General features: G+C 41.1%; 1 protein-coding gene across 1 annotated transcript in view; it reads right to left on the reverse strand.

The window, feature by feature from the left end:
* DPH6 (diphthamine biosynthesis 6) overlaps positions 1–13,437 on the reverse strand; it is a 245,867-nt gene that overhangs the window by 134,854 nt on the left and 97,576 nt on the right. The window contains exon 9 of the mRNA XM_082241429.1: positions 3,781–3,922. Within this exon, the coding sequence (XP_082097555.1) occupies positions 3,781–3,922 (142 nt within the window). The remainder of the gene's footprint in view (positions 1–3,780; positions 3,923–13,437) is intronic.

Raw genomic sequence — 13,437 nt, forward strand, 5'->3', positions numbered from 1 at the left:
GGATTCGAACCGCCGACCTTCTGATCGGCAAGTCCTAGGCTCTGTGATTTAACCCACAGCACCACCCGCGTCCCTCATTTTAGGATGTTACCATTTCCTAAATCATACTGCTATACTATTTGCATGGTGTGTATATATTTAAGTTCAGGTGCAACTGTCAAACGCACCATTACATACAAATGAATAAAGCCAATGAACTGGTTTTACATCAAACATAGAAAGCTCCCTTTCACAGTGTCAGACTGTTGGCCCATCTAGCTCTGCACTGTCTACACTGATTGGCAGTAGCTCTTGAGGGTTTCAGGTCTTTCCCAGACCAGCCAAGGATTGAACCTGGAATGTTTTGCATGCAAAGTATGTACTCGACCATTGAGTTAAGACCCTTCCCACAAGCAAATAAGTGATCCAACTAAAGGTTTGGAGCCAACTGAGCCCTAGAATGAATGGAAAACACTTTGGTTCCTAGTATGTCTCTGATTGCAACCTTCAGAGGTAAGTCATGCCACAGTGACACATTCCAGGCATTCTGGAGGCTGCTCTGGCCCTCAGGGGCAGTTTTTCACAGAGGCTGCAACAGGAAAAATGAAGCAGTAAAACTGGATAATCAGAACTCCTCTCCAAGATATTAGGGTCCAGGCCACAGCATTACTTGAGCTCTGAAAGTGCAGCTTCCTCCCGATTGAAGTGCAGAGTGTTTGCGGACAGAGATATTTGCAAGGAAACCAAAATGCTTGTTTACAAAGCTATTGCACTACCAACCTTACTGTATGCTTGTGAAACATGGACCACTTATAAACAACATCTCCAACTCCTTGAAAGATTCCATCAATGATGTCTCAAAAAAATTGTACAGATCACTTGGGAAGACAGGTGAACTAATGCCAGTGTAGTGGAATAAGCAAAAATCAACAGTTTAGAAGCGATGATTCTTCAACATTGACTTTGTTGGACTGGTCATGGTGTGCGGACACCTGATTTTCGTCTTCCAAAGCAACTACTCTATTCCAAACTTTAAAATGGTAAGCGTAATGCCGGTGGTCAAGAAAGGGGTTTGAAGACTCCCTCAAAGCAAATCTTAAAAAATGTAGTATAAACACCAAAAACTGGGAAACACTGGCCTGCAAGCACTCCAACTGGAGAGAAGTCTTTACCAAAGGTGTTGTGGGTTTGAAGACACTTGAACTCAGGATGAAAGGGAGAAATGTGCTAAGAGGAAGACATGCTTGGCAAACCCTAACTGTGATCAACACCCACCCGGAAACCTATGTCCCCGCTGTAGAAGGACGTGTGGATCCAGAATTGGTCTCCACAGTCAAAACCGTGTTTATGGAAGACAATCTTACTCGGCTACGAGTGATCACCAAAGAAAAAGAAGCAGCATTAAATGTTGTGCCTGCAAATCCTTACACATCCATCCATGACATATGATGGCCAAACAGGCTGTAAAATTGAGCAAATATTTAGGATTATGTCTTCAAATTATTCATTAGCAACTCAATGTATTGAAAGTGAAGTGGGCTATTTGCAGAAGGTGGTGCATGAGATTCTGAATCAGAAGTATGGACTTGAAGTATGTTACAAAGAAAAACAAGAGCCCTGAACAGATCTGTTCCATTTCCCCAAGCATTACTCTATTACTCTTCCGTGCAGTACTTTATTGAAACAAATAGGACTTCTCAGAATAGAGTGCCTTTTTGTGGGATGGAGCTCTTATTCATGCAGATAAATAAGAGCTGCAGCCCTATAGCTCAAATTTAAAGAGGCATGGGCACATCATTTGGGAGGAGATCAACATTGGAAAGCTATAATAGTTATTAACACTAATGGGAATTATATGTATAAATCTCCCATGCATGCAGGAGAGAGTCATTAGAGTCCAAGAGTGAAAGCCTTGAACTTCCTTCTAAGAAAAATGCTGACATCCCTAATAAGATTCTGAAGGTAGGATGAAGGAAAACAAGAAGTCAAAAGACCTCTACTGCCAATCCCAAGTTGGTAAAACAACAACAACAACACACCAAAAACCAAAACATTCTGTTGGTATTGTTAAAAATAAAGCCTTCACTCACTTTATGATAAAATTACTTTACTAATTTACTCACTAATGCCAGGCCATTTGTGTATCATCCACCTTGCACTGCAAACAGTCACTGTAATTATTTTTGCATTTAAAATGCAATGTAATTACGCAGTCTTAGAATTCATTTACTTCTGACCTCACTGCTAACATTTTTCTCTCTCTGCCTTCCATATACCTGCCAACTTATGATAGCATTCCAAGCATTTGCAAAATGTTTTCTGGTCCACAAAAGTTTATGCCGCAATATATTTGTTAGTCATTATTTGCTTTTTATTGATTACATGCATATACTGGCCATGCAATTGAGTTACCTTTGTTTACAGACCATTAAAAATACAAAATACGCAAAATATAAATGATAAACATTCAAACCAGTTATAAATAAATCAAGGCGGCCATAACCAACACAAAACCAGTAACTGAAAACAGTTGAAACACAACATGAAACTAGTAAGGGGAATAACTTAGTGCAGAGATCCAGAAACACTAAAATAGATGTAGCATTATAATTAAGAACTTAAGATGAGCCTGGTGGATCGGGATAATGGCTCTCACAGTGACTGGACAATTACCGTATTTTTTGCACCATAACACTCACTTTTTTCCTCCTAGAAAGTAAGGGGAAATGTCTGTGCGTGTTATGGAGGAAATGCCTACGGGTGGCATGCCTACGGATTTTCCTCCTCTAAAAACTACGTGCGTGCTATGGTGGGGTGCGTGTTATAGAGCGAAAAATACGGTACCTGTTAGAAACTGCAAGCAGGATTCGAGATCAAGAGCACTCTGTTTTCCTGCGGTTTCCAGCAACTTGTATTCAGAAGCACAACTGCCTCCAACTGTGGAGGCAGTGCATATAGCCACTGTGGCTAGCAGCCATCGATAGCCCTCCCCTCCATTAAAATGAAAAGGCCTGAAATAATGAAAAGCTGGCACCTAAAAAACCACAGAGTGGGCACCTGGCAAGTTTCTGCAGGGTGGATATTCCATAAACAGGGTGTCGCCACCGATAAAATCCCTTCAATAATAATAATAATAATAATAATAATAATTTATTATTTATACCCCGCCCATCTGGCTGAGTCTCCCCAGCCACTCTGGGCAGCTCCCAATCATGTGTTAAAAACAGTACAGCATTAAATATTAAAAACTTCCCTGAACAGGGCTGCCTTCAGATGTCTTTTAAAGATAGAATAGCTGTTTATTTCCTTCACATCTGAAGGGAGGGTGCTCTACAAGGTGGGCGCCACTACCGAGAAGGCCCTCTGCCTGGTTCCCTGAAACCTCACTTCTCGCAATGAGGGAACCATCAGAAGGCCCTCGGTGCTGGATCTCAGTGTCCGGGCAGAATGATGGGGGTGGAGACGCTCCTTCAGGTATACAGGACTGAGGCCGTTTAGGGCTTTAAAGGTCAGCACCAACACTTTGAATTGTGCTCGGAAACGTACTGGGAGCCGGTGTTATGTGGTCCCGGCGGCTACTCCCAGTCACCAGTCTAGCTGCCGCATTCTGGATTAGTTGCAGTTTCCGGGTCACCTTCAAAGGTAGCCCCACATAGAGTGCAAAATACTTTCCTTGGTTGCCAGGAAAGTATTTAAGGTGCTACTAGGCTCTTTGTTGGTTCTGATGGTGCACACTAGCATGGCTATCCCTTAAGGAAATTGTATGTATCCTTAATGACTGAGGAGAAGCAGAAAACTCACTGGACTTCACAGAAGTACATCCAGAAGTGTCCCAGATGATGCAAGCGGCTTCCTTTCGCTCATCTGACGTGGGCCGTGTGTTTTCTTCAAAGTGCTTTTCACAAGAGCAGCTCACAGCCAGGGCTTTGCTCAGAGATTGCACCTGGTTGAAATAAATATTGCAGCACACATTACCTCAAAAGGAGAAGCCTTGGACAAGCAAATCATCTCGAGGTAAAAGGAATGGAGCGCATTTTATTTCATTTTAGAGCAAGATGTGGAGGCAAGATGCTAATACCTGCTACTGAGACTGAGTTTCCACATATAGTTGCTAAGACTTAAGTCCCCAGGAGATCAATGAGACTTGCACACATAAAACTGGATTGCAACCTTGGCGAACAGTGCAACGTAATGATTTAATTTACTTAGTACAATTAACGGAGAATCATTATATAGCTAAAGCAATGCAAATCAATAGTACACATGGGAACATTCGTCATGTTCATGGTAATGGAGACAAGAAAGCAACCTTAAATGCAACCTTAAAGCACTCAAACTGCAGGTCTGTTTAATCTAAAATACCAAACTGTTTTGTGAAGTGACCAAAACAAGAACCCACCTCTGTCTGATTCTTCTAGTGTGAATCAGGCTTTTTCCCTCACTCTAAGGAAGTGCTGCTAGCAAGGTTCAGATCTTCACAACCTAACGAGTTATCCAGTACACAATACCGAAATTTACAGCATGGGTGGGGGAAATATAGATCATAGTCCACTAGCAAATATATGGTGACCTGCACAGTACCTGTCAGATGCTAGTTATTTCTACAAAGAATGATGGACTAGATAGATCTCCAACCCAGCATGGCACATGCTCTAAAATAAGGGTACATATTTGGATTGAATAATTTAAGGGTCTACAGTTCGCCAAACAACTTTTTATATCTGAGAGATAAAGAACGACCATTCTTTTTACAATTATTGTTGCCTGATCATTAAGTGCAGAAGCCAAAAAAAAAAACCACGCAAGACCTCAAGTGCACCCAAAGTAGACTTTTATGTCTGAATTGCTTTAAAAACATATTGCTGTTTTTACAGATTGTTTAATGAAGACTGAGGACTAGACTGAAAGACAGTGACTTCCTTAAGGTTCTGCATTGGAAGTTGGGCTACTGAATCTTTTGCTGTTTTGCCCAAGTCCCTACCCGGTATGTCCACACTGGCTTTCCAAACTAAACAAGCAGAACACTAACTTTCATTCTAGCGGGGCTGTAGGCGTTTTGGAATGCCAGGATAAAAACCCAAATTAGAGAAAGTGAACAGTTTTTGGCCCTGTGGGCTGTAGTACTTGGGACAAGTGGCCATGTTCCCTTTATAAAAACTAAGGACTAAATTGCTCCAGCAGCATAGGAAATCCATCAGTGTCACTGCTGCCACCCGTGGAAATCTCTCGAACAGCATTAGGCCTAAGACTCCTCATCAACTTTGGCATGTCTGTGCCAACACAGGTAGAGCTGCCAGATCCTCTGTACTCATTGCTTTCCTTCCAAGAAAAAGGTCAATTTTTTCTTTCCCTTAAGAGACTTGCAGACAAAGCAGGTCATGTGCAGAATGCCCATTAACAGTCCACTCCCCACCCCCAATGAAATATTTGTGTTTCTGCCTGCACAGGAAATGCTTGCAATGCCCTGACAATATGAAATGAGTTCTTACATTCTCTCTTCAGGCCCTCAGCATTGTACAAAACGCTTCTGAGAAGTATTTCCTAATGAAGATTTATTATAGAAGGCCATGATTCGCCAATCATTTGCCCCCTCGCTAGTGCGGGAACAGAGTGATATCTTGCCATAGCCCTCTTAATTTCCATTCAATTTCTGCCAAAACAGAAAAATACAAAGCATTGCAGATGGTTCTCTTATATCCACACCTTTGGGTAAAATGGTGAGATGTGGTTGCGGGCACGCTGAGGATTGGGTCCCTGTAAACCTCTTGGAATAAAGAACCTGATTTTGCTACATGCCTCAAGTTTCATGTACACCTTAAAAAGAACAACCATAATTAGCAGCCGCAGTGTCTAACTTGTCAGAGATCTTCATTTCCTTGGCAGAGGAGGCTTGTTGTTACAAAAATCTAAAACTGACAGCGTTTCTCCCACTGAGCAGTTCTCTCAGAATAGAACAGAGCATAAAACTCTGAAGTTAGAAGGAAAAGGCTCTGATAATCTCTTTGCTTCTTGTTTTCTGCCTTGATCAGTTCTCCTGTTAAAACAACATTTTGAGGGAGACCACATGCAGCTTCGTGCACTGTGAACAGACATATGAGATAGATATTACTTGGGTGGGGAATAGACTTGCCATATCAAGTAGAGAACGAGTGAAAGATTTCTCTGTCTTTCAAAGGAAAGAAACGAGTGTGTGTGTGTAGCTTGTGTTTGTGTGTGTGTGTGTAGCTGCATCCATTTCTTAAAGGAGAAAATGATGGGTTCATCTTTTGCCTGTTACAAAAGAAAAGCATATAATGTCACACCTTTCCAAGCAAAAGAATTTCAAGATAAGTAAGGCGTATTTTCAGTTGGCACATATATGCCATTTATGAGATCCCCTATGAAGATGGTGATATGAGAAATGCACCAACATCTCAGGAGTGTTAAGTACATTAAGAAAAATATCCCAGGCTGCCTGGAATCTCTCATTGATAGCACATGAACCAAAGGAGAAGGTGGCATATGGCTCAAGGTCATGGTTTTAAACTACCTTGTGGAAACAGATGCAAATCCCCATTTCTTTTCTTTTTAAAAGCTTTTTACAATGTGATATTTAAAAGGTTTTTAAGTATTTTGATCCAATGGGGATTAAGAGAATATTTCATGCTTTGAGAAGCTGGGTGGACTTGTTTTAAGGAAAGATAAATCAAGTCTTATATGCAGGATTCTGCTTCTTTAGTCCATAAGACTTGCTTGTGTTTGCCAGGAACATTTTCTCCTATTACCACCAGGCATGCACACGCATATATATATATATATATATATATATATATATATGTGTGTGTGTGTGTGTGTGTGAGGATATATATATGAACATGCATGTATATCTATATTTATTAAACTGAAAGATAGGCTTTGCCATTTACATAGAAATAAATGTTTTTTTTCTGAATTAAATGTTAATGAATCACATCTCCATCTTGAGATACACAATTAAGCACAACTTGCATATCAGAGGCCTTGACTCCAAGAGAAACCTCAGAAAATTATGTCCCTTCAAAGGTAATTCCCACCTCCCTATTTCTGCTGTTACTCAAGTAAGGGAAAGGGGGGGATCAATACAATCCATTTTCTGACCATTATTTTGTGTTGTGCTTCTTTATGCCTGACCATGAAAATTTGCAGATTTCAAGTCACCATCTTTCGGTGTAGCAGGATAGCTCAACTAGTACAGCAAGAGACTCTTAATCTCAGGGTTGTGGGTTTGTGTCCTCTGGTCCCTTCCAACTTGACAATTCTATGATTCTATGATCTGCGTGCAGAGAATCAAATGAGATAAGACTTCAATGTTAGTCTTGGATATTGAAAGTAGAGCTAAAAGAGGATGGGCATTTGTATAGCTGTGGCTTTTGCCACCCTCAAAAACTACCCTCCCTTCCAGCAATTTTGGAAAACTACCCTGAGAAGGGCAAGGTTTGTTGTTGTTGTTGTTTAGTTGTGTCCGACTCTTCGTGACCCCATGGACCAGAGAACGCCAGGCACTCCTGTCTTCCACTGCCTCCCGCAGTTTGGTCAGACTCATGTTTGTAGCTTCGAGAACGCTGTCCAACCATCTCGTCCTCTGCCGTCACCTTCTCCTTGTGCCCTCCATCTTTCCCAACATCAGGGTCTTTTCCAGGGAGTCTTCTCTTCTCATGAGGTGGCCAAAGTATTGGAGCCTCAGCTTCACAATCTGTCCTTCCAGTGAGCACTCAGGGCTGATTTCCTTAAGAATGGAGAGGTTTGATCTTCTTGCAGTCCATGGGACTCTCAAGAGTCTCCTCCTTCAAAAGCATCAATTCTCCCGCGATCAGCCTTCTTTATGGTCCAGCTCTCACTTCCATACATCTGGAAAACCATACTGGGAAAACCATAGCTTTAACTATACAGACCTTTGTTGGCAAGGTGATGTCTCTGCTTTTTAAGATGCTGTCTAGGTTTGCCATTGCTTTTCTCCCAAGAAGCAGGCATCTTTTAATTTCGTGGCTGCTGGAGAAGGGCAAGTATGTTCACCCATTCAAAATTAACATAGGAACACTACTTTCCCTCCCCTTGGCTGCACCATGTTATGATGCCATCATATTAATAATGCAATCTCTGACTGGATGTGATCACTTGAAGAGCTGATCACCTTGAAAGAACTAGCACAAAAGCAGCAGCAGAACTTAAGAGTTCACATTAATTCAGCTCCTGAACCATTTGTTGCCTCGTGTGTCTTTGTGCATTATGTGTTTTTACAGGAATGTGATAAAAGGGTAAAGCAAAGCTTAAGTTTGGTACCAGTTCATGTCCTTTCAGGGAATGTAGGCCCTAATGATCAGCCATGCATTACTGACAGCGGGCATTATGAAATAGTTATCCTTGCAGCAGGGATTCTCTTTTTACTAAATAACCCTGATATTTCACTTGACAGAGCCAATTATGTGATTTCCCTCCTATTCTAGCACAGATTATGCCATAAATATTCCCAACAAAATTACATGGTTCCCCCTCCCCCATACTATTTACTTCAAAAATTAAAATGTTACAACAGGAATTCTATAGTTATATTCCTTGAGCAATAAGTGCTCCCCCCAAAAAAAAGCAAGCAAAGGGGAATCAATCTGTAATTAAGGCTTACAGAGATTACAACAATATAAAGTGTGAAAAGCAGCAGTGACATAATACTTACACAAATGACTATGATTTGAAGGCTTCCTAAATGTACAGCTTATGCTGCTTTTAGACAGCAATTTTGATGTGGCTTATTTCCAGCTCAGGTAACAGAACTTTTTTATTATTACTTCAGTTAAACACAGGTATTTTGTTTGCTAAATCATATCAGAATGGTCCATATAATTGTCCCATCACCAGACGGTAAGCAAGCAAAGAGGGCTCTATGATTACCTGAACTAAGAGAGATCTGAGGAAAATGGACTACAAGGTCCCACCCAACTCTAAGTCAATGTTTCTATGTTGTTTTGTGTTTCAGAAATGTAAGTCTCTCCTGGAATTTTATTGAAGGGCAGGGTATAAATCTTTTTTTAAAAAAAGAATTACTCTATGTAAAATTGCCATATATGAAACCGTTTGTGGTGTCCAATAAATAGAAGCACAATATAACTTTTGTAAAAGAGAAGGATGAAGAGATTTTATATTCAAGGCATATCATATCAAATTCTTACAGGAGAAAGTAAAATATTGATGAAGCTACACTTCATACAACAGTGCCCTTGTTTTCCAGTGAAGAGGAAACTGAGGCCTCCATGGACAACTATGAATGTTAGGTGACAAATAATGTTATTAAGAGTTTATAATATACCTATAAAACAAAGCACATTTGACATGCCAATATCTATACTTTAAAAAAGGTATTAGACGCATAAAATGTGCAGGAAAAATAACATTCTTAAGTTTTTAATAAAGAAAGAGTAGAGGAATCTTTTCCATTATTATGCAAAAATGCATCTTGAAGTTGTGCGGTAATGTATTAAACCAGAACAGTGAATAAAATGTTATTCTCCCTGAGGCACAAGGGTTCATTGTGCTGCCAGAAACAATCTAAAACAAATTTCCAGTGAGCCTTTGTAGTTAAACATTAAGAGATTTAGCTAAAGAAAATGCATTACAGAACAGCAGAAGAGAACAGGAGCTGATTATTATACCAAGGCATGCTAGCCCAAACTGTGGAGTGATTATAAAATATTCAATTGAAAGAATGTAAAATTAACACCTGCGAAACATAACTAAGGAGAATGACATGTTTGAACACTGAACTCAACATGCAATGCACTCAACAAATACCATTCTTGTTTAATCTGGTCAGCCCAGATATGACTTCTATTAGAATTATCATGAATTATGACAATGGATTCCAGTGACCAGGGGTTTCTATGTGCTCTGGTCTACCCTTCCATACGCCCAGGCCTACCTTTTGTAAATCTTCCTACACTATCCTTATGCTTATGTTTTCTTTACGGCTTTGAAAATTTTTGAGACTGCATAGGTCCTTGGTACATTGTCCATCATACAGCTTACCTACCTAACATCACCATGACAGCCAGTGAGATAAAAAGTTCTTTGTGCACTGAAGATTATCCAACATAATAAATAATGGGAGAAAAAGGAACATCATACTAGATTTTTGCAGGGCAACGGCTGTAGCTCACGAAACTCCTATCAGTGCTCTAAATTGACATAGTAGCAGAGCCCATCTGAACAGGGAAGCATCCCTCATCAGGGAATGAGAAGGTGTCCCAAAGGTTCAGTAATTATGTCACAGCCACTTATGGAAGCTCACATTTCCCAAGAGGAAAGGAGCTCACCAAGAGAAACCAAGAACATGGGGAAGTATCCAACTAAACAGTTCTGCCAGCGCAAGCGCAACTGAACATACCTTCCCTCTTCTCTCCCCATAGGCCCCCTAAATATACTGTGGATTTTCCCTCGCCCCTCCAGAACAGATTTAGGGAGTTCTATAGCACAGCGACGAGTGCTTGTGCTAGCAGAACTGTTTAGCTGAATACCACCCAAGCTTTTTGCTCCCAATCTGGTGTTGGTAGAGACCGGGGTGGGGGAGGTTTACAGGGCCTGAATATGACCCACCAGCTGATCTCTTATAGTAAAGATAGGTTGTTGATCTGTTTCCCATGTAACAAACATTAGCAGGGATGTGCCTGCATTCTATGTGAATGGGAAGGGTATCTTTAAAAAGCCATGTGTATATATAGCAAATAGGTACTATCATACACTAATGTATACTGCTTATTACGTGACAGGTTTTGCATGGATTAACTTCACTACGAGTTTGAATCTAAAGGAGAATATGTCTTGCTGTGGAAGATGGCAAAGGTAAGTCCTATCTCACTAACCCTTTATGCTCCAAAATTCAGTGTTCCGTGAGAGTGTCAGTAAGCATGTGGGCAGGAATGATCCAGTAAATTCTACCGAAAGGTTTCTAAATAAACTTGGCACAAACGGAATAAGAGGATAGATAATCTCGTGGATCAGTAACTGGTTAAAGAACATGGAGCAAAGAGAGGAATACACAGACAATACCCACAATGAAGGGTTATAAAAAGTGTCTCCTAAAAAAAATTGTATTGGGATGAACGCTTTCTAAATAATTTACAGCATGTCTGGAGTTAAAAGGTGAACAGTGTAGTAGCTTTTGAATTATGGTGCTGGAGGAGACTCTTGAGAGTCCCATGGACTGCAAGAAGATCAAACCTATCCATTCTTAAGGAAATCAGCCCTGAGTGCTTACTGGAAGGACAGATCGTGAAGCTGAGGCTCCAATACTTTGGCCACCTCATGAGAAGAGAAGACTCCCTGGAAAAGACCCTGATGTTAGGAAAGATGGAGGGCACAAGGAGAAGGGGACGACAGAGGACGAGATGGTTGGATAGTGTCTTCAAAGCTACAAACATGAGTTTGACCAAACTGCGGGAGGCAGTGGAAGACAGAAGTGCCTGGCGTGCTCTGGTCCATGGGGTCACGAAGAGTCGGACACGACTAAACGACTAAACAACAACAACAAGTAGTAGCTGGGTTTGCAGATGTACAAACGCTTACAAAGATCTCTGAAAAGATCTCTACAAACTGGATAAATTGCGGACAAATTGGCGAATGCTATTCAATGTAAGTCAGTGTAAAACCAACACTAACACATATAAACTGGCAGGATAGGAGCTGGTTGTGACTAATGAGGAAAAGATCTTGGGGTCATTTGGTGAGCTCAATGTCAACTCAATGAGGAAGCTGTGGGGAAAAAGAGGTGATTCCATGGCGGGGATCATTAGGAAAGGGATGGAAAATATAACTGTCAATAACTGCATGTATGTAAACCTATGGTGTGACTACACTTCGAAAACTGGGTAGTCCTGATTGCTGCATCTCAAAAATTGCACAGCTTAAAAAGCTGCAAAAAAAGAGAAGCAACCAAAATAGTCAAGGGGCTGCAGAAACTCTCCTATGTGGGAGGGTTATAATGTATGGGACTTTTTTAGTTCCGATATAAAGCAAAAGAGAATACTAATGAGCTTTAAAACATGTACGTGTGGAGAAAGTGGGTAGAGAGAAATCCCCCTCTCACAGTGAATGGTGGAGATTCAGGACACACAAAAAGGTCGGGCTTCTTCACATTGTGCATAGAAAAACAATGGAATTTTATACTGGAAGCTGTAATGTTGGCTACCCACGTAAATGGCTTTAAAAGCTGCTTGGACAATTTTTCATGGAGGATAAAGTCATCAGTTGGTACTAGTCATGAAGCCTTGACTAGTTGGTACTATCAGTTGATACTAGTCATGAACTGGTATTCATGTATCTGAATACCAGTTGCTATGGGACAACAGTGGAAGAGTGTTACTGCTCTCATGTCCTGTTTGTGGGCTTCTCATAAGCTTCTGAGAGAACAGGATACTAGACAAGATGAACCTCTGGTCTGCTCAAGAAGGGCTCTTCTTAGTCTCCCACATGTCCCATAAAAGATCCCTAAACGATAGGAAGCACTTGAAGACAATACAGCATGCAGTGAAGGGAGAACTGGTGGCAATTGGGATCCTCTTCTAATTTTAGCAATTTAGAAAAAGAAATCCTTTATATATCAATTTCAGCTGTAATCCTATGCCTACTTATCTGGGAGCAAGCTGCAATGAACTCAATGGGATTTGCTGACATGGATATAGAATCATAGAATCATAGAGTTGGAAGAGACCACAAGGGCCATCGAGTCCAGCCCCCTGCCAAGCAGGAAACACCATCAGAGCACTCCTGACATATGGTTGTCAAGCCTCTGCTTAAAGACCTCCAAAGTAGGAGACTCCACCACACTCCTTGGCAGCAAATTCCACTGTCGAACAGCTCTTACTGTCAGGAAGTTCTTCCTAATGTTTAGGTGGAATCTTCTTTCTTGTAGTTTGGATCCATTGCTCCGTGTCCGCTTCTCTGGAGCAGCAGAAAACAACCTTTCTCCCTCCTCTATGTGACATCCTTTTATTTATTTGAACATGGCTATCATATCACCCCTTAACCTCCTCTTCTCCAGGCTAAACATGCCCAGCTCCCTTAGCCGTTCCTCATAAGGCATCATTTCCAGGCCTTTGACCATTTTGGTTGCCCTCCTCTGAACACGTTCCAGTTTGTCAGTGTCCTTCTTGAACTGTGGTGCCCTGAACTGGACACAGTACTCCAGGTGAGGTCTGATCAGAGCAGAATACAGTGGCACTATTACTTCCCTTGATCTAGATGCTATACTCCTATTGATGCAGCCCAGAATTGCATTGGCTTTTTTAGCTGCCGCGTCACACTGTTGGCTCATGTCAAGTTTGTGGTCAACCAAGACTCCTAGATCCTTTTCACATGTACTGCTCTCAAGCCAGGTGTCACCCATCTTGTATTTGTGCCTCTCATTTTTTTTGCCCAAGTGCAATACTTTACATTTCGCCCTGTTAAAATTCA

The sequence above is a fragment of the Podarcis vaucheri genome (genome assembly GCF_965113315.1).
Source record: "Podarcis vaucheri genome assembly, chromosome: 1".
Taxonomy (NCBI): Eukaryota; Metazoa; Chordata; class Lepidosauria; order Squamata; family Lacertidae; genus Podarcis; species Podarcis vaucheri.